Source organism: Apium graveolens, chromosome 6 (assembly GCF_009905375.1).
Source record: "Apium graveolens cultivar Ventura chromosome 6, ASM990537v1, whole genome shotgun sequence".
NCBI lineage: Eukaryota > Viridiplantae > Streptophyta > Magnoliopsida > Apiales > Apiaceae > Apium > Apium graveolens.
This window is the reverse complement of record NC_133652.1, coordinates 267935430-267960775: the sequence shown is the minus strand read 5'-3', so window position 1 is coordinate 267960775 and position 25346 is coordinate 267935430. Positions and strand designations below refer to the sequence as shown.

The window sequence follows — 25346 nt, the reverse complement described above, 5'->3', positions numbered from 1 at the left end:
ACTGTACACTATTATGCTGAGCATTATAGCTCACACTTGTTTTTCTTAAATTGACACAACACAACAGTGAATCAAGATGCCTATCATGAGACTCACAGCCAGGAAACGGGTAGAAAATGGCCAGCTGTACCATAGGATGTTTGGTGTTGTACCTCAGGTAGACCGAATAAGCTGGACTGGTTTTCAGTTGTTTTTAGTCCGGCTTATTTACAAGTATGACTTATGTAAGATAATAAATAAGAAATGAATATTTGGCCGACAGACCAACCTTACTTAAAGGTTACTTCCGCGGTAAGACAATCACTTTTGGGGTTGTAATAATTATCACCTCGTGGATTGATATAATCTAGTAATGAATGGTTCGTTTCCAAGACAATAACTTATAAGTGTCTGTGTGTGTATGTTGATGAGTGTGGGGTCGTAAAGGCGTGAGTATTTATATATTGTGGTACAAGATAAGTGTTATACATGATTCAAGATGGCGTGGCCTCCTAGATCCCTGACCCCGGATTTTAAGGTGCCACAGAAATGGTATCAGAGCCTTAGGTTAACAAATCTTGAAAATGATAGGATATAAAATACGTAGACATAAGAATAATAATAATCAATTTTGAAATCAAGTCGAGTTCGCCGTCGGGCTACATCGGTAGTCTTGACACTTTTACCCTTAAGGAAATTCTGACTCAAAGTTAGTAACACCTTGCCTATTGTGTCAGGTACCAGTGGAGCCTATGGGGGAGGTTGACCCTGTTGATGATGTTATGGCCCCTGAGCGTGACCCTACTCCGGAGCCGTAGGACCCACCTATTGTTGACTCAGATGATGACCCTACTGAGGATCCCCGGAGGAGGAGACTGACTTCCCTGCCCCCATAGATGATGATGTTGAGATGCCTCAGGGCGATGGCGTAGTCTGGACAGACATAGAAATATATGATGAGGACGAGGATGATGAGATGGATGCACAGAACTATAAGGTTCATGACATATCCTCTAGTGACCCAAACTCACCTTTACCACCCCCAGTGACCATACATGTAGCAGTGCATGACTGCATAGTGGCTCAGCCTAACACTGAGATCACCGCGGTATATGTCTGCATTGTGGAGCTATGATAGGCGCTGACCGCCGAGAGAGCCATCAGGCTAGGATACCCAGGGGACTTTAGAGCTGCTTCCCCGTCCATAGCTCGCAGGTTGATTGATGGGATTGAGCTCCGTACCCGTGTACAAATGAGGATGACAGCGATGGGAGGATAGATCCCGGTAGTTGATGCAGAGCTGATGTTGGCAGACGTGATGAGGAGGGTTCGAGACCTCACGCGCATTGACAGTGACTGAGAGGACAGTGACTACTTATGGACCTTGTAAAGGGCTAGGTGACTTGTCACCAATTTTGTTAGGATAACTAGCAGTAGATAGCATTCCTAGCTTTTTAGGGTACCTGGTGTATGTGTATGTATTTGTATTTCAGTATTCAGGACCAAGTAGTTGATGTATTATATTCAGGATCATGTATGAAATTGGATGGTTGTTTTGTCCCCAAAATATAATTTGGGAGACCCTATGGTATATATCTAGCAGTTATTAAGAAATTGATGTCTATATTTATTGCACCTGATAAAGACATGCTAGATGATAAATGACATGCTTACCTACGAATAAATTAATCCAAATGTAAAAATCTGGCAACTGTATTGACATATTTTCATTATCAGAACAATGACATCCCGTAGAAGAGAAACCAGGGCACGGCCCGCAGAATCTGTCAACCAACAACGAAATGGACCTGACCACATAGTGAATGAGGAAAGTGAAGAAGACCTAGACTATAAGGAGTATGATGAGGAAGAGTATGTAGAAGAAGAAGCTGAGGATACCCATCATAGAGGGAACCCCATGAATGAATTTATGAAACTTTTAAGGGCCAATCTAAACCAATAGCCCATTCCACCATAGCCGCATATTGCCCAACAGATTGCGGCCATTGCCTTCAGGGCATTCAAATCCCTCAAACCCCCAGAGTTTCTAGGATCTGCTGACCTCGTTGAGGCAGGGGCTGGCTCAAAGAAATAGAAAAGTCCTTCGAAATACTAGGTATGGAAGAATGACACAAGACCATTTTTGCCTCTTACATGCTGAAGGGGGAAGCTAACTACTGGTGGGAGTCCAAATGAAACCTTGAGTCTGATGCTGTGATTCCATGGGATAGATTTACCCGATTGTTCTTAGACAAGTATTTCCCTAGGTTCATGGAGACTCAGATGGACATTAAGTTTCTAGAGTTGAAACAAGATAAGATGACTGTGGCGGATTATGAGGCCAAGTTTACTGAGTTATCACGATTTATGCCTGAGTTTGTGAATACTGAGGAGAAGAAAACGTGAAGGTTTCAGCTTGGTCTGAAATAGTGGATCCAGAACCGAGTAGCAGTTATAGAACTGACATATTATGCCACCTTAGTACAGAATGCCTCGATTGTTGAAGCAGGTAGTGAACAAAGTTTGAAGGAAAAGGAAAATAGGAAAAGGAAGATAGGGAGTCAAGACAGAGGAGGAGGAACTAGGAACAGGAGCCTTCCAAGCAGGTTTGTCAGAGGAGTGGTGTCCCAACCTGCGAGAGGCTCCGAATTTAGAAAGACCCCAAGTGAGAGCGTTGGCTAGAGCGGCGGACAATCTAGGGAAACATTTCATAGCCAACCCCGCGCCCCAATACCGAAATGTCAAACATGCGGAAAAAGACACCTTAGAGTGTGCAACCAGGTGAGAGCCCCTCTGAAATGCTACAGGTGTGACCAAACCGGACACCTTACCAACAACTACACCCGACCCAATGTGGCGTGTTTCCAATATAGGAAGGTAGGGCACATGAGGAAGGATTGTCCGACATTAAGGCCCCCAGCCTTAAGGATGAGCAGAGCTGCATCCAACCGGCCCCCAGCTGCTAGGACTTTCAACATGACCGTCCAGGACGCTGTCCGAAACACTGACGTGATAGCAGGTACCCTTTTGTTAAATTCCGAACATGCATATATCCTATTTGATTCTGGAGTGACCATTCTATATAATCTTAGGAATGGATTGATTATCCATTAATGGAGCGCAGATAGATTGTGAGCGAAAGAGGGTAAAGATAAGAGTGCAAAATAGAAATGAAATAGTGTTTAAAGGTCAACGACAGACCCCGAAATTTCTGACCATGCTTCAGGCAAAGAGATTGTTAAAAAAAGGTAACGAGGCCTACTTGGCTTATGTGATGGATACTAAGAAGGAACTTCCCAACAAACGGGACATACCCGTAGTGAATAAATTCGAGGATGTGTTTCCAAAGGACTTACCAGAATTGCCACCCGACAGAGATAAAGAATTTTCTATAGAACTAGCATCAGGGATGACACCAGTGTCCAAGGCCCCTTATAGGCTAGCCCCAGTTGAGTTGAAGGAACTAGGTTCTCAACTACAGGAGTTATTAGATAATGGGATGATATGACCCAGTGTGTCGCCGTAGGGAACACCAATACTGTTTGTAAAGAAAAAGGATGGTAGTATGAGATTATGCATAGACTATCGGGAGTTGAATAAGCTGACTATCAAGAATAGGTACCCTCTCCCTAGGATTGATGACCTATTCGACCAACTCAAGGGTTCTGTACACTTTTCCAAAATAGATTTGAGAACATGATATCACCAGTTAAAAATCAAACCATAGGATATACCAAAGACTGCCTCTCGCACTAGGTATGAACATTATGAGTTCTTAGTCATGTTGTTTGGACTAATCAATGCACCCGCAACCTTTATGGATTTGATGAACAGAGTGTTCAAAAAGTACCTAGATATATGTGTGATAGTTTTCATAGATGATATTCTAATCTACTGAAGGGCAGAGCAAGAACATACAGAGCATTTGAGGATAGTCTTAGAAATCTTGAGGAATGAGAAATTATATGCCAAGTTCTCGAAATGCGAATTTTGGTTAAAGGAAGTTCAGTTCTTAGGACATGTGGTGAGTAGCAAAGGAGTTTTAGTCGACCCTGCCAAGATGGAGGCGGTATCCAATTGGGAAAAACCGACTACCCCAATCGAGGTTAGGAGTTTTGTGGGTTTAGCAGGATATTACCGGAGATTCTTGAAAGACTTTGCCAAGATAGCCGGCCCATTAACTAGACTTACCCAGAAAACGAAAAAGTTCGTGTGGACAGAGAAATGTGAGGAAAGCTTTCAGGAACTCAAAAGGAGACTGGTGTCAGCACCAGTGCTTGCTCTTCCCGATGGAAAGGGAGAGTTTGTGATATACAGCGACGCCTCGCACAAGGGACTAGGATGTGTGCTTATGCAGCACGGAAAGGTTATTGCGTATGCCTCTCGGCAGTTGAAGGAATATGAGATCAGATACCCAACCCACGATCTACAGTTAGCAGCCATAGTGTTTGCCCTCAAAATTTGGAGGCACTACTTGTACGGTGAGAAATGCGAGATTTAAACAGACCATAAGAGCCTTAAGTATATTTTTACTCAAAAAGAATTGAACATGAAACAGAGGAGGTGGTTAGAATTGATTAAGGACTACGATTATGAAATTTTGTATCACCCGGGTAAAGCTAATGTGGTGGCTGATGCCCTCAATAGGAAGGAGATACTCAAAATAATAATGACATCTGAGGAGCTAGTTAAAGAATTTGAAAAGATGGAAATTGATGTGAGAATAACCGGTAAAGGATCAGAAGGATTATTTGAGATTAGGCTAATGCCGGAACTGACTGAAAAGATACGAGTGTGTCAGGAAAAGAAGATGATTGAAGACAGAGAAATATTGACCGGTGAGGAAGTCAAATGCGAGAAATATGAGAAAGGGATCATGAGGTATGCATCCCGGATTTGGATTTCAAATGTGCAAGAACTAAAGAATGAGCTGTTGCACGACGGGCACAGCTCCAGATATTCGATCCACCCACGAAGTATGAAAATATACCATGACCTTAAGAAATATTATTGGTGGCCTAACATAAAAAGAAAAGTAGCAGAGTGGGTCAGCAAGTGCTTGACATTCCAGAGAATAAAGGCTGAAAGTCAGCGACCGAGTGGACTATTACGGCCCCTGGAAATTTCTGAATGGAAATGGGAGCATATAGCCATGGATTTTGTGGCAGGCCTAACAAGAATGAAAACCAATCACGATGCCATATGGGTTATCATAGATAGACTAACCAAGTCTGTGCACTTCCTGCCAATCAATGAAAGGTACACTGTAGACAAGCTAGTGGATATTTACATGAGGGAAATTGTAGTGAGAGACGGCGTTCTTGTTGTTATAGTGTCAGATAGAGACCTAAGGCTTAACTCCCGATTTTCGAGAAGCTTCTAGGAGTGTGTAGGCACCAGACTAAATATGAGTACCGCTTACCACCCCCAAACATATGGGCAAAGTGAAAGGACTATTCAGACCCTAGAGGACATGCTGTGAGTGTGTGTCATCGACTTTAAAGGGAATTGGAATGACCACTTACCCCTGATTGATTTTGCCTACAACAATAGCTATCACGCTAGCATAGGAATGCTTCCGTATGAAGCTCTTTACGGAAGAAGATGTCGCTCTCCCTTATGTTGGGATAAGGTTGGAGAAAATAAAATAATAGGACCCTAGTTAGTCTAGAAAACCAGAGAGATGGTGGGACTCAATAGGAAGAGACCGGTAGCAGCTCAAGACAGATAAAAGAAGTACGATGACTAGACCAGGAAAGATAGAGAATATGAAGTAGGAGATTCAGTGTTGTTGAAGGTATCCCCATGGAAAGGAGTGATGAGATTTGGAAAGAAAGGGAAACTAAGTCCCAAATTCATAGGACCCTTTGAGATTTTGAGGAGAATAGGACCTCTAGCTTACGAGCTCGCCATGCCTCCTAATCTGCAATAAGTGCACAACGTATTCCACGTGTCAATGTTAAGAAAATACCATGCCGATGCGTGACATGTGATAGAGTATGAGCAGGTAGATTTACAACCAAACCTGACCTACATTGAGACCAGTAAGGGTAATGGACCAGGATGAACAAGTGTCGAGGAACAAGACTGTGAAGCTGGTTAGAATCTTGTGGAGAAATCAGAATATTGAAGAGTCAACTTGGGAACTAGAAGACGCAATGAGCAATAAATATCCCCACCTATTTTCTAATTGATTCCGGAACGGAATCCTTTTTAGAGGGGAATGCTGTAATAACTCAAATTTTTGAGACTTTGTAAAACGCTTAATGAATAGTAACCCTGACAGACAGGAAAAACTTTTTAGCCCACACTATGTTGTGCATGAGAAATTGAGTTTCGGAGTCGATAACGTGATTATACGTACCAAATGAGTATATGTAAACGCTATTAGTTTTCAAAGAAAACGAACTTTGAAAAAATGACCGTATCTACGAACCATCAAGGATTACGGGAATCACAATATAATTACAAATTTAAAATCCTACGAATTCAAATCCAATAACGATACTTCGAAACATAAAGAACATTTACGAAGGGATTTTCACTGTGAACCGTTTGCGATAATTTATTACGAAAACGAATAAGCGACCGAGCAAACGCGTAAATGAATAAATAAACGTATTGAACCAAGCTAACTAAACTAACTAACTATGGTAAGAAACTAACCATGGTTAGGTTATCAAATAGTAACCTAAACTAGATAGCATGATGACCCAAAGGCTAGAATAGTAAACCTAGAATCTATACTAGATAGATTAGCTTGTATACCTAGGAAGCTAGCTAAGATATGCATAGATTTTCTAGTACTAGGTTATATATTAAATCATATTTTCAAAATCTTCCAAGAGAAGCATTCAAGAAAGCAAGAAAATCTTTCTCTCTCTCTCTCTCTCCCCATTCTTTATTTCATTCTGCCAAAATAAAGAAAAACAAGAAATCAAATTAAAAACCCTCACTTCTAGCCATGGAAAAAATCCACCATTAATTCCCAAGCTTCATACATCCTAAACTAAGGTAAGATAAATTTTTGAGCTCATTTTTTTAAGGTTTGATGGGTGAAATAAATTCAATAAAAGTGATAATGAATAGTATGAATAGTAACTTTTCTTTGGTTTCTTGATTTTAATGGTTGATTTAAGTTCCAAAAACCCAACTAAGTATTTTCAAGACTCCACCATCATCAAGAACACATCCCAAACTTTCAATAAAGGTATAAATCTTTGACCCATATTTATTTAAGGTTTAAGTTTCAAAAACCTTTGAAATCCTAGATATAAACTTAGGTTTAGTGGTTGATTTGTTGTAATCTTGATATTTGGTTAATTAGTTATAATGTTGATGATTGTTGCCTCAAAAACATGATGTTTTTGAGAATAGTTAGTGTTGGGATGATGATTTGATGATTGTTGGTGGTGTTATAAATATAAGACGTAAACGAAACTCGGATCATAATCGTAACCTTGCTAAAACGAACAAAACTCAACATAAAGTTTCTGCAGAAGTTCCCGAATGAATAAACTGTAGTTTCTTGAAAAGTAACACTTTATTATTATAGACAATGCTATAAGGATCTTTTAGGCGCTTGAATCGCTTAATTCCGATTTACGGATCAAACGTTATGACCATTTTAGTAAAAGTGATTTACGCGACGAAAACTGCTACGAATTACGAAATTTGGGAATAGAAATGCTCGACTTAAAAATATTCATAAATCATGAAATTTTTATAGAGAGTAATAAATAGAGTTCATTAACTTCTATAAAAAATTTAAGTAAAAATAAGGATTTTCAATTTTATAAAAATATTGGAACCGAGACCGATTGATTAGAAAACCATTAGAAATCATAAGCGGAGCCGATGATGGAAATGAAAACAGATATAAAGGATTTCGAAAAGAAAGTGACTGTGATATAAATGAGTAATTAAAGGGGTAATAAGAATTAAATGAGTTGCGGGAAAGATTAATAAGTAGCGCGTATGTACGAGTCGCCATAAATAAGAACGGGTTCAACAAAACGATATATGTTTATAATTATAGATTTCCGAGCGGATCCTAGAGCATCCTCCACCTCAAAGTACCCAGGAAAGTTTACGAACCCAACTTCATATACTATTGTGTTGTGAAAGGATTGTTTTACTATCTTTTGCATAAATGCCATGCTTGTTATGATGCTAAACATTTGAGTTTTCGTATAAATAGCGACTGTATTACGATATATATAGATTTCGTAGAATATTTTAACGCCACCATGAGCGTGATGTATGATTATAAGACCGAGAGTTGGTCGGAGTTTTAAAACGAAAACATGGGAGACATTCCGGAGATGTTTTGGACGATTAAAGTCCGCACTTATTTTATTCCAAGGGACTCGATGTCCACTTGCGAAGTATTAAACACCTCAAATTTATTTAAAATGATTTTCAAAGGTCGCATTCCCTCAACTATATTTAAATATTCGAAAATCGAATATTATTTCGGTAATTCATTTAATATAAGAGAAGTATTCTCCAACGATTATTCATTTCAAACTCGATTAATTATATTATTAAAGATTACTTTAATTATCTAAACATAAATTAGTTGAGCAATATTATTTCAAATATTCTTTTAAAATATAATTATTCGAGGTTTAATTATTTAATAATTATTATTTATTTATTAATTATTTATTAAATGATTTAATATGATTTAAAAATCATAAAACCGTATTTAAAATACTTCTGAATTTCAAAAAATCATTCGAATAATTTCAAACCGTCGATTAATATTTTTTTGACATATTTTAAATATTTTGAATATAGTTTTAAAAGAAACTCCCCTTCATTTAATTATCTGTTGACAACGGTCAACTCACATCCTTAGTACTTCTTTCGAAAATTCTCGGAAGTACATATATATATATATATATACATTGATAAGATAAGTTGTTTCTATCAACAAGCAAAATGCTTGGGAAACTTCGATGTGGTTCGAGTTCTCGAGATATGATAGGATTATTTTAAGGACTTGGAGGGGTAGACTCTAGTACTATATGTACTAGGGAGACTACCAAAGGTACGCAGGCGAAGGTACTCTGTGTACTCCGGAACTTGTGAAGTATGTGTATACCCAAAATGAGACACGTAACCCAAATACGGCAAGGGTGCTAACCGGGATACAAAGGTGTTGTCCTTATACTAGTAGAAAAGGTTACTATTTCCGTAGTACGACTGATCATCGTATGCGGTGGCTCCAGTGAATGTCCTAAATTTTTCCAATTGGAATTGTGATGCAAAACCGTAACCCAAGCCTCGGTGCTGGGTTTACCATTAAGGTATTCGCAGGATAATAAATCCACTAAAGAATTGTTTTCGAAAGAAGGTGTGTATCACCGAGGAAAAACTATTTTTGAATAAACATATATATCGTATATGGACTTATACTTGAGTTTATCATACTGTCATTTCATACTGTACATTATTATGGTGGGCATTATAGCTCACACTTGTTTTTTTTTAAATTTACACAATACAACAGTGAATCAAGATGCCTATCATGAGACTCACAGCCAGGAAACGGGTAGAAAACGGCCAGCTGTTCCGTATGATGTTTGGTGTTGTACCTCAGGTAAACCGAATAAGTTGGATTGGTTTTCAGTTATTTTTAGTCAGGCTTATTTACAAGTATGACTTATGTAAGATAATAAATAAGAAATGTATATTTGGCCGACGGACCAACCTTACTTAAAGGTTACTTCCGTGGTAAGACTTAATCACTTTTGGGGTTGTAATAATTATCACCTTGTGGATTGATATACTCTAGTAATGAATGGTTCATTTCCAAGACAATAACCAATAAATGTATGTGTGTTGATGAGTGTGGGGTCGTAAAGGTGTGAGTATTTATATATTGTGGTACGAGATAAGTGTTACACGGGATTCAAGATGGCGTGGCCTCCTAGATCCCTGACCCTGGATTTTGGGACGCCACAGTCTATGAGGACCATCATAGATCCTATTTAGATATTCAGGATCTGTGGATTCCAAACACATGGCCATCCTGGCTTTTCAGATTGGATATTCATGTATCTTCACGATATGCACCTAGATTGCTTCATATCTACTCATGTTGTTGCTTATCTGTGATGTGGCTGGGGGTTGTGGCTTTGGATTATGTGTTTCTTCTTATTTGTCCGACATTGTTGATTGATTTTCAGACCTTAAACTATTTGTACGTTAATAGCAAGCTCTGATACCAATTTTTAGGCCCTTAATCAATTGTAGAAGGGGGGGAATACAGTTAATACAATCAATTCGACAAAGCTTCAACAGAATCAACAGTGTTTATATTAACAGATAAAAACTGATTACAAACATACTCTGTCGAAAGGATGAACAAATATCCTTGAGAGTTGCTAGGTCATGCGAAAGATATAAAAATGTCGCAATACATATAGCATGACCCTAATCTGTGCTTTATATAGAGCACAACTACACAATGTATAAGGAATCATATTCTATTAATAATAAGGAAACCTATACAATGCTTCTGAGATAAAGTCCTTCAGCGCCTTGAGTTCCTGTTTCCTTTTCCTTATCGAATATCAACTGATGTGACAAATACTGATTACATCATCTGTTGACATCATCATCCGTTGATATCATTATCCGTCGATATTATCATCCATTGATATCTGTTGATATAAGTTTTGATGTGAACTTCTGATAGTTTTCACTTGATATCATCAATTGCTCCTAACATATCAAGCAATGAAACTCTCAAGGAAATGCAGGAGATGGTGGATCTATCTAATGAAGATGAATCTGAGTTCTACAGACAACTTCAACACCAGATAGAAGAGAACAATAAAAAGCTGAGAATGAAGATTAGACACTCAAGGAGAAAAGATACTCAGACTAGAGGAGCACCTTGAACAAAACTTGTGAGACTTTTGTGAACATTCTTTTATAAAACTGCAGCACTTACCATTTTATCTGCTATTGAATGATCCTTTTGCATAAGGTGTTTTGTCATCATTAAGTCCTCCTAAATTTATGCCTACAATTCTAGTAGACATAAATTGTGGGAGACTGTTAGGAATGTGTTGTAGTCTTAATGATATTTTACCAAAACACCTTAGTAGATTTAATTAAGTGTACTTGTAGTTTTCAACGGATAATCTTACTTTGTCATCCTTTGAAAGAGTAGCTTATGTTTAAATAAGTTTCTGTAGCACATTCATGTATACTGTAATGTCTTAGAGAATTAGAAATTGTAATATATTCTAAGTCATGTTGGCTACTAGAATGATATGCAAAATAGGTTGGCTAATTGTAAATATTAGATGCCTTACAATTTTGCATAAATGAAATTGAGTCAAATGCTATTGAAATACTTTCAACGGATGTTTCCACAAGGTATCGACGGATGACCCAAGTCCCAATCAACGGATGATCCAAAAGAGTCTCGACGGATAATCAAAGGATTCTCGACGGATAATAATTTCAAATAGAAGTTGATAGTGACTTGACAGTCACATGGGTTGATTTTATACAAAAGGAATGTGGCAACCTGTAATCAGGATTATGAAGATCAAGAAGCATTTACATTTCCATGCAAAACAGGGATGTTCAAAGATGCTATATCTATCTGGAGTTAGGGGTGAGCAACGGGTCAGAACCGGAGCGAACCGGAACCGAAAAAACTGAGAACCGAAATAGGAATATTTCAAGAACCGAACCAGACCCGCTTATAAGTAAGAACCGAATCAGAACCGAACCGTAAATTTCGGTTCGGTTTGGTTCCGAACCGAAAGAACCGAATTTATATTTTATTTCATATTTATTTATTTTGCATATTATTTTAGAATCTAACTTTTTAAATTTTGACTAATTTTGATTATTTATGAAGGATAACTTAGTAAAAGAAGATTTTTATAAGGGGTGGATCATTTTGAATTTGATTACTTTCTACTCCCTCCGTCCCTCCCAATTGTTATCGTTTCTGGGAGAGTGTCCGACACGCATTTTAAGATGAAGAGAAAGTATAGTTCTTTAACTTTTTTTAAAAATTTTATTTTTCTGAATAAAAGTTTAAACATTCTAGTTTTATTCAGAAAAAGAATTTTTTTCAATAAAGTTATAGAACTATACTTTCTATTCATCTTAAAATTTGTCCCGACACTCTCCCAGAAACGATAACAATTGGGAGGGACAGAGGGAGTAATATTTAAGAAGAAATAATATTTATAAAAAATATTCAAAACTCTATATATATTTAAATAAACGAGTAATTCAGTCAAAATCATATTTTTCTTAAAATTTATAATATTATAAATAAAAAAAACATAATACATAATATAAAGACATATATTATATATATATATTTATATTTATTCATTTATATATGGTTCGGTTCGGTTCTTATGATTTAGTATGTTAAGAACCAAACCGAACCGAGAACCGGAATTTCTAGAAAAGCAAGAACCGAACCGGACCCGAATTAGTTAAGAACCAAACCGGAACAGCAATTTTTGATCGGTCCGATTCGGTTCTCGGTTCTGAACCTGAAAATGCTCACTCCTACCTGGATTGCATTGGACAGAGAAATGAAGAAACATGTGATTAGACCTAGATAATAGACTTATGTTTTGTCTTACCACACATCTAACTTGGTGATGTATAAACCAAACATAATAAAGAGTTAATTATCGATTGACACAGTCAAAACAAGCCAGAACAAGAGAACAATTGTAAGCTATAAAGATATAGCTTAAAAATGCTCTCTTGTTCTGGCTTGTTTTGACTGTGTCAATCGATAATTAACTCTTTATTATGTTTGGTTTATACATCACCAAGTTACATGTGTGGATAATTTGATATAGATTTTTCTTAATTTGTAATTAATTTTGTTATATTAAAATTTGAATTACTAAATTGACTTTAAAATAAACATTGCCCTTCAGTAAATATACTATAGACAGGTTCAAATAAATCTGTTATATCTATGCCCGAGGTGTTGTTTGAGGGTGGGGCATCATGACTTATGATTGAATTAGGATACTGAAATGAGTTTGTGTACGTGTTGAATACATAATTAGTTTTTTCAATAAAATTACTAAATTGACTTTAAAATAAACATTGCCCTTCAGTAAATATACTATAGACCGTTCCAAATAAATCTATTATATCTATGCCCGAGGTGTTGTTTGAGGGTAGGGCATCATGGCTTATGATTGAAATAGGATACTGATTATTTAATAGAGTTTGTGTAAGTGTTGAATACATAATTAGTTTTTTTAATAAATAATGTAAATAATGGGTCTAATATTTTGGAAGCTATTAACAAATTGTTTTGGAAGGTGTTAACCAACCGACCAAACGATACCATATTTCGCTTATAATAATATAGTATAGATATCACGTCAAGGTAGGGGAACTTTTTAACATTTTAACTATCTAAAATTAGAATCCATAAATAACATAATATATAAAATATTAACTTCATTAATTTCAATAATATGTCTTTATTATATTTTCTTTATTATCTTTTATATAATAAAAAATTATAAAATTATAAATGTTATAATCATTCCGTGCATCGCGCGGGTTATATGCTAGTTATACTATTATAAGTGAAATATGGTTTCGTCTAGTCAGTTAGTTACTACCTTCCTAAAAAGTATGCTAATGCCTTCCAAAACAAAATTTAAACAAATATAATTTTATTAAAAAAAATTAAAACATGTATATAATATAACCTCAAACTTTATGAATTATTATCCAACTTAATTTCTAATTGCACTTAACTTCTTTTTTATCTCTTTCGTAGGGAATCAAATACTTTCAAAATTATTTTATTAATTCAAAATATAATATAACAAAATAATTAATAAATCAAGAAAAAATTTAAAAACAATATTAAAAAAACAATATCAAGTCATCCACGTATACCACTCATATTCAAGACTCTCAGTTTACTAAGGCTCACCCGCGTGTAATAGGAGAACATTTTAAAATTTTAATTATCAAAATTTTGAATCCTTTAATAATATGATATATATACAAAATAATACGTACATAATTTAACTTCATTAATCTTAATGATATATCATTATTGTTTTTTATAATTTATTTATATAAAATAAAAAAATTACAAATATTATAATTAGTCCGTACATCGCACGGTTATATGCCAGTATTTATAATGACAAAAAATTAACTTTCCTATAGTAATTCGGGCCTATCGGATAACTTTTTTTTCTTTTCAAAAGCATATTATAATATGCCCAACATTCCAACTCTTCATTTACCGTTATAAAATTATAACATCTCATCAGAATAATGAGTCTACGTAATTCAAATTAAATCGATTTTAGGATAAAATCGGTAACGGCTAACAGTTAGCCTCTCAGTGGTAATTCACACCTTTCAAATAGGAAGGAGGAGCACCTTTTTTCTTTTAAAAAATATTTATAATATAGTCAATATTCCAATTTTTCATTTTCTGTTACAAAATTATAACATCTCAATATCTCACATCTCGTTATAAATATTTTCATCATTAATCTATCTTTCATCTACTGTTTCAACTTTTTTCTTTGCAATCGGCCATCAAGCATCACTGTTCTCCGTTATCCATTCATCATTCTTTGGGTAAGATATAAATTTATTTGGTTTGAATAATTCTATTTTCATTGGTATGTTCAACGAGCAATTTTATGTAATTCAAATAAATTTCTCAAATTTCATGAAATGATATGAAATAATACATGTTAAATTTTGATTTGGGACATATATATACACGTAATACTCGTATTATTATTTTGAAAGTTATTATTTATATGTCGGTATCTCGAAAAAAAATTTGGAATTTTTCTTGGGGCAGACAAATTTTTTCATGTTCAAACTATCATATTTTTATCATAAATTTACTTTGTTGTCGTGGTATATGTATCATATATATTTTATTGTCATTATCATAAATTACTATAAAATTGTTGAAATTTATTGTCGTTAGCGTAAATTACTATAAAATTGTTGAAATCTATTTTTAATTTATTTCTATCATTGTGATATATGTTATACTATAATAATGTTTGATCAGCTGATTGTTGTTGTCGTATATATGCTATATATTAGTATTTGATTGTATGTCTTTGTAATTTTGTTTTTTGTACGAGTTATTATGAATGGTTCTTATAATTTACTTTTACATTTTCTCTATAAAGTAATGGTGAGGCTAATTTTACCTTATTTTGTCACAGGACGGGTGGGTCTTATTAGATTCAGTCGCATGGCCCCGGTACAAAATCAAATTCCCCTGTTTTTCAAGTGCTTTAATGGTGAAGATCGAAACGATAAAATGGTATTTAAATTTTATTTATGCAAATATATTCTTTTTTGTATAGGATCAAAGCAGTAGAATAGACGTATTTAATTCAGAATATAAGTGACAAAAATGTATCCTTTTATGTATATAATCAAAGTTTTACGAGAGGCGATATCATGTGAAATAAATAAAATAAAACCCGATATATGTATGAGTCTGAAATTAAAATACCCATGTTTAATCGCGCAATGCTCAAATATTTAAAAACGCTGAACACCGCTCCGATATGATTAAATACGCTTTTTTAATATACGTCATACATCCATATTTAGATGCATATTCTTTAATTTTTTTTAACTTTTTTCTAAAGTACACACATTATACAAATGCATATACTAGCCTATTCATATGATAATTATGCGTATATATGATATGTAAAAATTTTAAACACGAATTTTATTGATGCGTGTTTTTAATTTACGAAATTTATACAAGTATCGTTGTGACGTGTATTTGACATGTATTTTTAGTTAAACTTATTTTATTATGACACATGTTTTATCTCAATACTTTTAAATTTTTAATCATATATGTTTCAATTTTGTCACAAGACAAGATAAGTGTGTAATTCCAAAAAAAAAATGGTAAAGTGGTGACAACATTTTAATCTATCCGAGTTATAAAATGGCAAAATGTGTCAACCCTGTTCATTGTGTGTTGAAGTACTTGATACAAGCATATAACTAATCTAAACATATGTATATTCCTCGCAGGATCTGCCAAAATCATGGTGCTCGTACGTGGGCCGAAGCCTACCCTGTGAAGCTATTCTTCGGAACATGGATGGAGATAGCTGGCAAGTGAAGATAGCCCATGATCAAAGTACTGATGAGTTCTGGTTCGAACAAGGATGGAGGACATTTGCTGAACAAAACAAACTGGACCACAATGACAATATTTTATTCATGTTTGATGGTGCATCCACGTTTGACATCGAGTTGTTCGATGAGTACGGAGATGTGAAGGAATGTATGAGGATTCGAAACTCAGAGGAAGAAAAGAGGATAGAGCAGCTTGAGTTTGAGTCTATGCTATGCCTAGGAGAGCAAGGAAACATGCCTTCTGAGTCAGTTGAGTCGGAATCACAGCTGCAGCAGCCACGACAGCTGGAGCCAGAGACGGAGGAGAGGCAGGACATGCAACTCGATCAAGAGCCGAGTGTCTGAAATTACAAAACCGGAAACACCAGAAGCTATTATTTTCTTAAGAGCCCATCTCGTTTCAGAAGAGCAAGAAGATCATAAGAGCAACACATGCGTTTTATGTGTGTGCATTGAGATAGAGATTTACTGAAACAACTCTATGCACTTAGCGACTTAAATAAAAACTTGTTCTGTTTTATTTTGAACATGAATAATTTTATGCATATTGGTATGCTTATGGATTCTATTTTTTTTTGATGCATTTGATGACCATGTTTTCAGATCATTTACATGTATCCATCTTCTTTATTGTATTGCATAATAAATAAATTGTTCTTCTAGTACTAAAACAACAGTGTTAGCGGTTCTTTTTTAATTTTCATTGCTTTACTTGCTACCGGATACAAAGGGAATAACTTCGTGCAGAAAGAGCGAAGATATTGTTTTTTCCTTTAATTATTTGAATGATTATTTTGAGTATGCATATTGTGTAGTATAGAGAAATATGTCTGCATATTGTGCAGCGGGTTGCACGTCTCAACGTTTATTTAAGGCCGTAAAAGAGTTAGAACTGAATAAGTTCGGTTCGAGAGTCTATCGAACTCGATTTCAAACCAAATATTTTGTCCGTTGAGCTTAACGAACGAACATATGTTCAATCCGTGGCCTGTGATCTCTTTTGAATTATGTATAGCAAACTTCTACCAAATGTGATAGAAAGGACTCTCTTCCTGATTTTGATGAATTCACCTGAATGCCATACGAATACTTGGTTACAGATTATAGAAGTTTAAATGAAAAGGATAGCAAAAACTCCGCAACTGACAAACAATCTCTCTTGGCTTTTCTTTTGGTCAAAATTTAAAGTAAGAGGGTAAGAGCTTTGTCTACAAACTCAACCTCACATCTATTTTTTTTTGTCAACCAACCATCTCCAAGCCATCTTATCCATTCTTGATTTCTTTCTATCTCTTCCAATACAAAGTTCATCCATTATCTCTCATACCATCTTTGTACTCCTGCAAAACAGTGTCCTCCCATTGCATCAAAACAGGTAAATTAATCATGTTCACATTTATCTCCTCATATTCTACTAGCTCATTTTCAAGGATTCTAATAAAAATTTTGTGTCCTTAACAAGGTTTCTTTATTTCTATTCAGCTGGTGAGTCAAAGAGTTAGCAATGGCAGCATCAGCAACACTATGTCCAGCAAAATTCACCACAGTCTCCGCCGCGGTGGCGTGCCCCACAAGGGCATCCCAGAAAAGGCCTAATGTAAACTACATTAGTGGCTTGAACTCATTTGGAGGACTAAAAGCTCAAAACAATGTGGTGTCATTAGGCCTGCCAGTTTGCACTGAACAATCTTTCGCAAAATTTGTTAGTTCATTGAAGTATTCGAACCAAAGAAATGGAGGTGGAGGGGCACTAACCTCAACATGCAATGCAGTGGCTGAGATTTTCACCATTGCTGCAGTTATAAATGGGTTAACACTTGTTGGGGTTGCAGTGGGATTTGTTCTTCTTCGAATCGAAGCAGCTGTGGAGGAAGCTGAGTGATTAAGCATGCAAGAAGGCTCTAGTATTTTCTATATCAAACTATATCTTTTGATTATTTTGTGTAGAGTTCAAGAATTTGGTACTTATATGATAAACAAGTACATTGGTTTCTATTTGGAAACTGAACTGAATACTACAAATTATAATAACAATTTACATTCATATAAATCAGTGTATAAATTGCTTACTTGCAGGTTGCTTAGATGATTAGTGGTTTCGATTGCATTGTTAATATTAGCAGTACAATTCGAGGACCATTAATCTCAGGTCTCTTACAAAGTAAATTTATTACCATAGATTCTAATTTAGTGTAAAATTAGCAAATTGATTATTGCTACAGGGATGATTAGTCCTATAAAAGGATGGTGTACGTAGAATATTTTGGATTCATGGACATGTTAATGCAAGCTGAACTCATTGAACACAGAAAATTGGTTCTGCCTTAGATCATCAAATACCAGAAATTATATTCGAGTAGATGCTAGATTTTCGGTCAGCAGACGTTAGTCATTTATGATATAATAATGATAAATTTCACAGGTCTGTAAGTCTGTAACATTAAAGAATTTTACTAGATTACAACAACTGTTGCAACTTGCAAACAAAGCACAATGCCAATTGTAATAATCGATAATTCTCTTGACTGGACAACGAAAGGGAGCTGGTGATTTGATTGCCTTTGTTACCCGGACTCAGCTGAAGTTCTAAATTGGAAATGTAATACAAGTGTCGAACTTGGCTATAATTTATAGATCATACATGTTTTGGCCAAAATTAAGTTTCTGAGTGCTCATATCCCTATCTCATTGTCGAATGTTCACCATGGGTACTTGATAAAAATGCAGTAAAAAGTTTCTGAGCAAGCAATCTACTTTTCCGATGATAAAAATGCAGTAAAAATTTTGTAGAACAAAATTACGAGGTGATTTTAAATCTACACACATTTTACCAAAGATGTGGATAACAGCTGCTATACAATTGGTGCAACTAAATCTAGTTACTCAAGTGAAGGACAAAAACTATTCAATTATTATTAATTCTAGTTACTTGTCTCATTTTAATGCATCATATTATGTTTTAAAAATCTTTTCAAACTGTACTAGAATACTTCAAATATAAGGCTAGCTAGTAGCGAAACAAGGAAGGAATGGTCTCTGGTTTTAATAGACTGTCAATCAACATTCAACTGCAAGATGTCATACTCTGTTGCTTTGTATTATTTTCTACTATTTGTTTATGGAAAATTTTCAGTACCCATGTCACAAGAAAGAACACCAACTCCACACCACCAGAACCTGCTGGAAAATGGCCATTAATCGGTCACCTTCATCTTCTCGGAGCAAACAGGATATTACATCATACACTTGGGGCCATGGCTGATCAATATGGGCCAATCTTTTCTTTAAATCTAGGAATTAGCAGAACACTTGTGGTAACTAGCTCGGAAGTTGCAAAAGAATGTTCCCCACTCGTCCGAAATCTCTACTTGGAGAAGTAGTAGGATATAATAGTTAAGTTATGATATTTCAGCCATACGGATCATACTGGCGCAAGATACGTAAGCTGGCAATGGTTGAACTTCTATCTGTTCGTCAACTGGAAATGCTCAAACATGTTTGGGAATCTGAAGTCAATTTTTTTGTTAAGGAGCTATATGAGCAATGGACTAGAAACGGAAATGGAAGCAAAGTTGTTGTGGAAATGAAGGAAAGGTTTGGAAATTTGACAACAAACATCGTGGTGAGGACAGTGGCAGGTAAGAAATATTCTGGTACCGGAGTGCAGGGTGATGAGGATCGAGGCAATTCCAGAAAGCTATGGGAGATTTCATGCACTTAGCAGGGTAGTTTATGGTTTCTGATGCACTACCCTTATTTGGTTGGATAGATACATTTAAAGGATGGATATAAGGGTAAAATGAAGAAGACTACAAAAGAAATTGATAATGTACTTGGAAGTTGGGTGAAGGATCATCTGCAGATAAGAGAATATCTAAGCATTGATCAGTTGGAGGAAGACTTTATCCATGTCATGCTGTCTGCCATGGATAGCGAGCTGTTTACTAACGACGTTGAAGATACTGCCATCAGCACTTGTTTAGTAAGTTGTGCAAAATTCCCTGGTATTGTATCGATAATTTATATATTGTAGACTTAATGAAATCACATAATCAACCTTTTCTGCCCCTAAATCTACGTTATTTTTTCGTAGTAATTGCATAAGAGAAGATTGTTCTTTTCCTGAATAAAAGATAAGATTGTTTCAATGTTTATTGATCTTATGATCAAGAGACTGTTTAGACACGATGTTCTTGCACAGAAATCTTATCATTAGCTGATTAAAATAATAAAACTGGAATTGTTCACAAAACACTTGTTTTCACTCTTTGGTTGCAGAGTCTTATCCTAGGTTGTTCTGACACAACATCGGCCATACTTGCATGGGCACTCTCACTACTACTAAATAATCGTCACGTGCTAAAGAAGGCACAAGATGAGCTGAACAAGTATGTAGGAAGGGACCGCCAAGTAAAGGAATCAGATATAAAAAATCTAACCTGCTTGCGAGCTACTGTTAAGGAGACATTGCGATTGTATCCAGCCGCGCCACTATCAGTCCAACACGAAGCAATGGAAGATTGCACAGTGTCAGGATTCCACATTCCATCAGGCACCCGGCTAATTGTGAATCTCTGGAAGATGCACCGTGATCCAAAAGTTTGGTCTGACCCTCTAGACTTTCAACCAGACAGGTTCCTGCAAAAACATGTTAAGGTGGACATTTGGGGTCAGAATTTTGAACTTTTGCCATTTGGATCAGGACGAAGGTCATTCCCTGGAATCACATTTGCAACCCAGGTCCTGCATTTAACACTTGCTCAATTACTTCATAGGTTTGAACTGGAACCGTGTTATCCTCACCTATTGATTTGACAGAAAGTCCAGGAGTTGTTAACCAAAAAGCAACTCCAGTGGCGGTTACCCACCAGAATGTATATCATAATCACCAGAATTGATTTTGTATTACTTTGAAGTTAATAATCAAATAAATGAACAGCGTCATATTTGCAACTTAAGATAAAGTACGCTTCACAAGAATATCAAGTAAATACATTACTCTTTTCAACAATTCTTATATAGAAGTAGTCTACTGTTCTGAATGTTTAGAGGTGCATCTTATAAAATACATGCAGCTTTATCTGATAATGTAAGTTAATTACATTTTCTACATGCCATTTTTGTTCTGTTGGTGCTCTTTGGTAGAAGAAATAGCAAAACTACAGAAAGCTGGAGCCTTCTGAGGCTAATCGTAATTCTTTAAAATCCCCTTACAAATAGCAAACAAAGCATAATTTCAGACACTAATATACTCTTGCAACCTGGCAAAGAAGGAAGACCTTGTGAAACCTTTTTGGCTCTCTTCGCAAACTTACAGCAATATGGTCAAATTTTTAGGTTGTATACGCAAATATTAACAAATTGGCATTCGAGTGGATTGAAACAAATATGTTGTGAAATGTGAATCACTCAAGTTTAGGGGAATTAAATTTACGTATTCATATATGGGGCTGTTTGCTTGTAACTTACTTCTGACTTATAAGCCCATAACAACTTATTTTGTCTACCTAACTATGTTAGTAGCGCCGTACTTTTTTCTCGACTTATTTTGATTTTTCGCCTTTTTATTAACTTTAATTTTAAAATATATGTTTTAAATGTTAGTCTAATGTAAAATTTATGAATTGAGATAATTATATTTAAAAATTAATTATTTTAGCTCATTTAAGTTAAAAAAAATCTGACTTGTAGATAAAATTATCAAAACACTTATATAACTTATAAGTGTTAACTTACTTATTACTTTTAAGTTACTTATTTATTTTAAGTTATAAATTATCTATTTTAAAATTTCCCAAACATGCTCATGATCTCGAGGCAAACTGAATAAGCTGTTAAAAAATTAGTTCAGGTCTGGGAACCAAATCCGAAAGAACAGTAATGAATTCAAGCTTAAATTTGAATGGATGAATATCTGACTCGGTTTCACCCTAATTGAGAAAGGCAGCTATAAATTTAATCTAAATTATTTATACTAAGGGGTCTCTGTTGGAGTTAATCTTGAATATTTGATTACCTTATTTAGTCCAGCTGTTTGTTTAATTAATTGATTTGGTCATTATGTTTCAGAGAGATTTTAGGAGTGCCAGCAAATAATGATAGAAGTGGAGTAATATTAAGAAGGTGGTGTGATTCTATTTTCCTGATCTGTTGCCATAATCTGTGGTGTTTATTTTCTTTATAAGCTTTGTTTTTCTATTCAATAAAATATAGAGAAAGAGTTGTTGCTCAAAGTACTTTGTCTTATGTTTAGTTTTACATATTTACTCATCTGGTGTCAAATAATTACAATATTGTGGTATCAGAGCCATATAGGTTATAGTAGTACGTATGTCAAAAACACAGACAATGGATATTGGGAAAGAGCAAAGGAGGATCAATGGGCTTGAGTTACCCTATGTTGACCAGGACGAACTATACCGTTTGGGCAATGAAAATGAAGGTGCTTATGCAAGCACATAGTGTTTGGGAGGCGATAGAACAAACAGATCCAAAGGCACAAACCGATCAAAAGGCAGGTGCAGAAGAACGGGTTGACAAAGTGGCTCTTGCAATGCTCTATCAAAGCATTCCAGAGGAAATGCTACATTCTCTGTCAGATAAGAAAAAGGCAAAAGATGCCTTGGAAGCATTGAGAATTATGAGTCAAGGCGCAGACAGAGCTAAGGCAGCCAAGGTTCAGACTTTGAAGGCATAATTCGAGACTCTTAGTATGAAAGACACAGAGTTATTGGATGATTTCTGTATGAAACTTAATGGATTAGTGACAAACATTCGAGCCCTTGGAGAAGATGTGAAGGAAACTTACGTGGTTAAGAAATTGCTTCGTGCAGTCCCACAAAAATTCTTACAAATAGCGTCCACAATGGAACAATTTGGGAATTTAGAAACAATGACGGTAGAGGAGGTAATTGGTTCACTAAAAGTACATGAAGAAAGGATAAAGGGAAGTACAGAAAATGTGAATAGTCAACTGCTACTCACAGAGGAAGAATGGATTGCAAAAGAAAAAAATGAAGGTAAATTACTTCTTACCAGGGAAGAATGGCAAAAACGTATGAATCGAGGAAGTGCTGAAGGAAGCCATAACATGAGAGGTCGTGGTGGGAGAGATAAGAGCAGGATCAGATGCTATAAATGTCACATGTATGGACACTATGCTATTGAGTGTCGAAGACCAAAGCGTGACAAAGAAGGACTGAAGATGATGAATCAACACTCTTGCTGGCAAGCCATAGAAAAGAATTGATGCTGAACGAAGATAATGTGACACCAAAGCTGTTGACAGATGGGAAGACGAAGAATACAGATTCAAACGTGTGGTATCTGGACAATGAGGCAAGTAACCATATGACGGGGGACAGAGAAAAATTCATGGAACTAAACGAGAAGATAACAGGAACAGTAAGGTTTGGAGATGGTTCAGCTGTGGAAATCAAGGGAAAGGGACTGATAACCTTTAAGTGCAAAAATGGTGAAGAACGGATGCTACGTGAGGTATTTTGCATTCCTTCTCTATGTAGTAACATAATTAGTTTGGGTCAACTCTCAGAAGAAGGTAATAAGGTTGTTTTGAAGAGTAACTATCTGTGGGTGTATGAGAAACAAGGGGAATTGCTTATGAAAGTACAACGATCTCCAAATAGATTATATAAACTGATTATTGAAACCATAAAGTCAAAATGTTTGTTGACCAAGTCAGATGAGGTAACAAATTTGTGGCACACTCGTTTAGGACATGTAAATCATATGTCTATGACACTAATGCAAAAGCACAAGATGGTATATGGTCTGCCTAATATGTCAATGCCAAAACAAGTTTGTAAAGGGTGTTTGATATCAAAACAAACAAGAAAGGCTTTTCCGCAGAAGTCAAGCTATAGTGTAACAAAAGTTCTACAGTTGGTACATGGTGACTTGTGCGGACCTATAGAACCCACTACGCCCGGAGGAAATAAATATTTTTTTTCTCTTGGTGGATGATTTTAGTCGGGTAATGTGGGTATACATGCTAAAAAATAAGGACGAGGCGTTTGATGCCTTTAAGAGGTTTAGAGCCAAAGTTGAAGATGGTGGAGAAAAGAAGATAAGAGTTTTTTGTAGTGACCGTGGAGGGGAATTTACATCAAATGCATTCAAGGCTTATTGCGAGGACTCAGGAATCAAGAGACAGCACACAGCTCCTTATACACCCCAACAAAATGGGGTGGTAGAGCGTAGAAACAGGACAGTTGTGGAGATGGCACGTTGCTATTTGAAAGAAAAGGAAATGTCATCATTATTTTGGGGTGAGGCTGTTTGACATGCGGTGTATGTGTTGAATCGATTACCAACTCGAGCATTGTCAAGTGAGACACCCTATGAAGCTTGGACGGGCAAAAAACCAAATTTGGGGCATTTACGTATTTTTGGTTGCTTGACTTATATGAAAGTTCCAAGCGTTAATACAAAGAAATTGGATGACAGGAGTATTCAAGTAATTAATCTTGGAAGTGAACCAGGCACCAAGGCGTATAGACTATATGACCCTGTGGGGAAGCGTATACATGTGAGCAGAGATGTCGTTTTCGAAGAAACGAAGGGATGGTCATGGGCACAACAAGAAAATGATAATTCATGCAATTCAAGTTCATTCTCAGTGCCAGAAATACTTGAGAGAGATGGAAATGAAATTGTTGTCGAAGAACTATCGGATGTTGAAGAAACATGGGGAGATGAAGTCACGACACCTTCGCGCACACAAGGAAGGAATGAGAGCAGCACTAAAAGTTCACCAGTGTCACAGACGTCAGGGACAAGTTTAAGTTCAGACAGATATGATGGGAGCACAGAACCACGCAAGTTCAGGCCTCTCTCAGAGATTTATGCTGATGCGGAAGAAGTAGAAATAGATGAAGAACTACTGAAGATAGAAGGTGAAGAACCACATAATTATGAACAAGCTGTAAAAGTAAAAGATTGGAGGATAGCTATGGATGAAGAAATTAAATTCATAGAAAAGAATGGCACTTGGAAATTGACTAAATTACCAGATGGGCGCAAGGTAATTGATCTGAAGTGGGTTTTTAAACTGAAAAAGGATGCAAGTGGGAAAGTTATGAAACACAAAGCTCGTTTGGTTACAAAGGGGTATGTACAAGAACACGGAGTCGACTATGATGAAGTTTATGCTCCAG

At 35.9% G+C, this 25346-nt stretch overlaps 2 protein-coding genes and 1 pseudogene across 3 annotated transcripts; all 3 read left to right on the top strand.

The window, feature by feature from the left end:
• Positions 1-14487: 14487 nt before the first annotated feature.
• Positions 14488-16771, top strand: LOC141663779 (B3 domain-containing protein REM21-like). The gene is made up of 3 exons (XM_074469597.1): positions 14488-14613; positions 15225-15325; positions 16063-16771. The coding sequence occupies exons 2-3, from the start codon at positions 15254-15256 to the stop codon at positions 16513-16515; spliced, it is 525 nt and encodes a 174-aa protein (XP_074325698.1). The 5' UTR covers positions 14488-14613; positions 15225-15253; the 3' UTR covers positions 16516-16771.
• A 614-nt stretch (positions 16772-17385) lies between these two features.
• Positions 17386-18220, top strand: LOC141668995 (uncharacterized). 2 transcript variants are annotated; one of them, XM_074476064.1, is made up of 2 exons: positions 17386-17545; positions 17653-18220. In XM_074476064.1, the coding sequence occupies exon 2, from the start codon at positions 17675-17677 to the stop codon at positions 18050-18052; it is 378 nt and encodes a 125-aa protein (XP_074332165.1). In that variant the 5' UTR covers positions 17386-17545; positions 17653-17674; the 3' UTR covers positions 18053-18220. The 2 variants fall into 2 exon arrangements, with proteins under 2 accessions (XP_074332165.1, XP_074332166.1); XM_074476065.1 differs by having other exon boundaries at positions 17394-17545; positions 17633-18220.
• Positions 18221-19199: 979 nt separating this feature from the next.
• Positions 19200-21068, top strand: LOC141666011 (cytochrome P450 CYP82D47-like; annotated as a pseudogene).
• Positions 21069-25346: the final 4278 nt, after the last annotated feature.

Coding starts and splice junctions, on each gene's coding strand:
- LOC141668995 (XM_074476064.1), top strand. CDS start 17,675: ATGGCAGCATCAGCAACACTATGTCCAGCAAAATTCACCACAGTCTCC.
- LOC141663779 (XM_074469597.1), top strand. CDS start 15,254: ATGGCCCCGGTACAAAATCAAATTCCCCTGTTTTTCAAGTGCTTTAAT. Junction 15,326..16,062: donor AAGATCGAAACGATAAAATG/GTATTTAAATTT, acceptor TATTCCTCGCAG/GATCTGCCAAAATCATGGTG.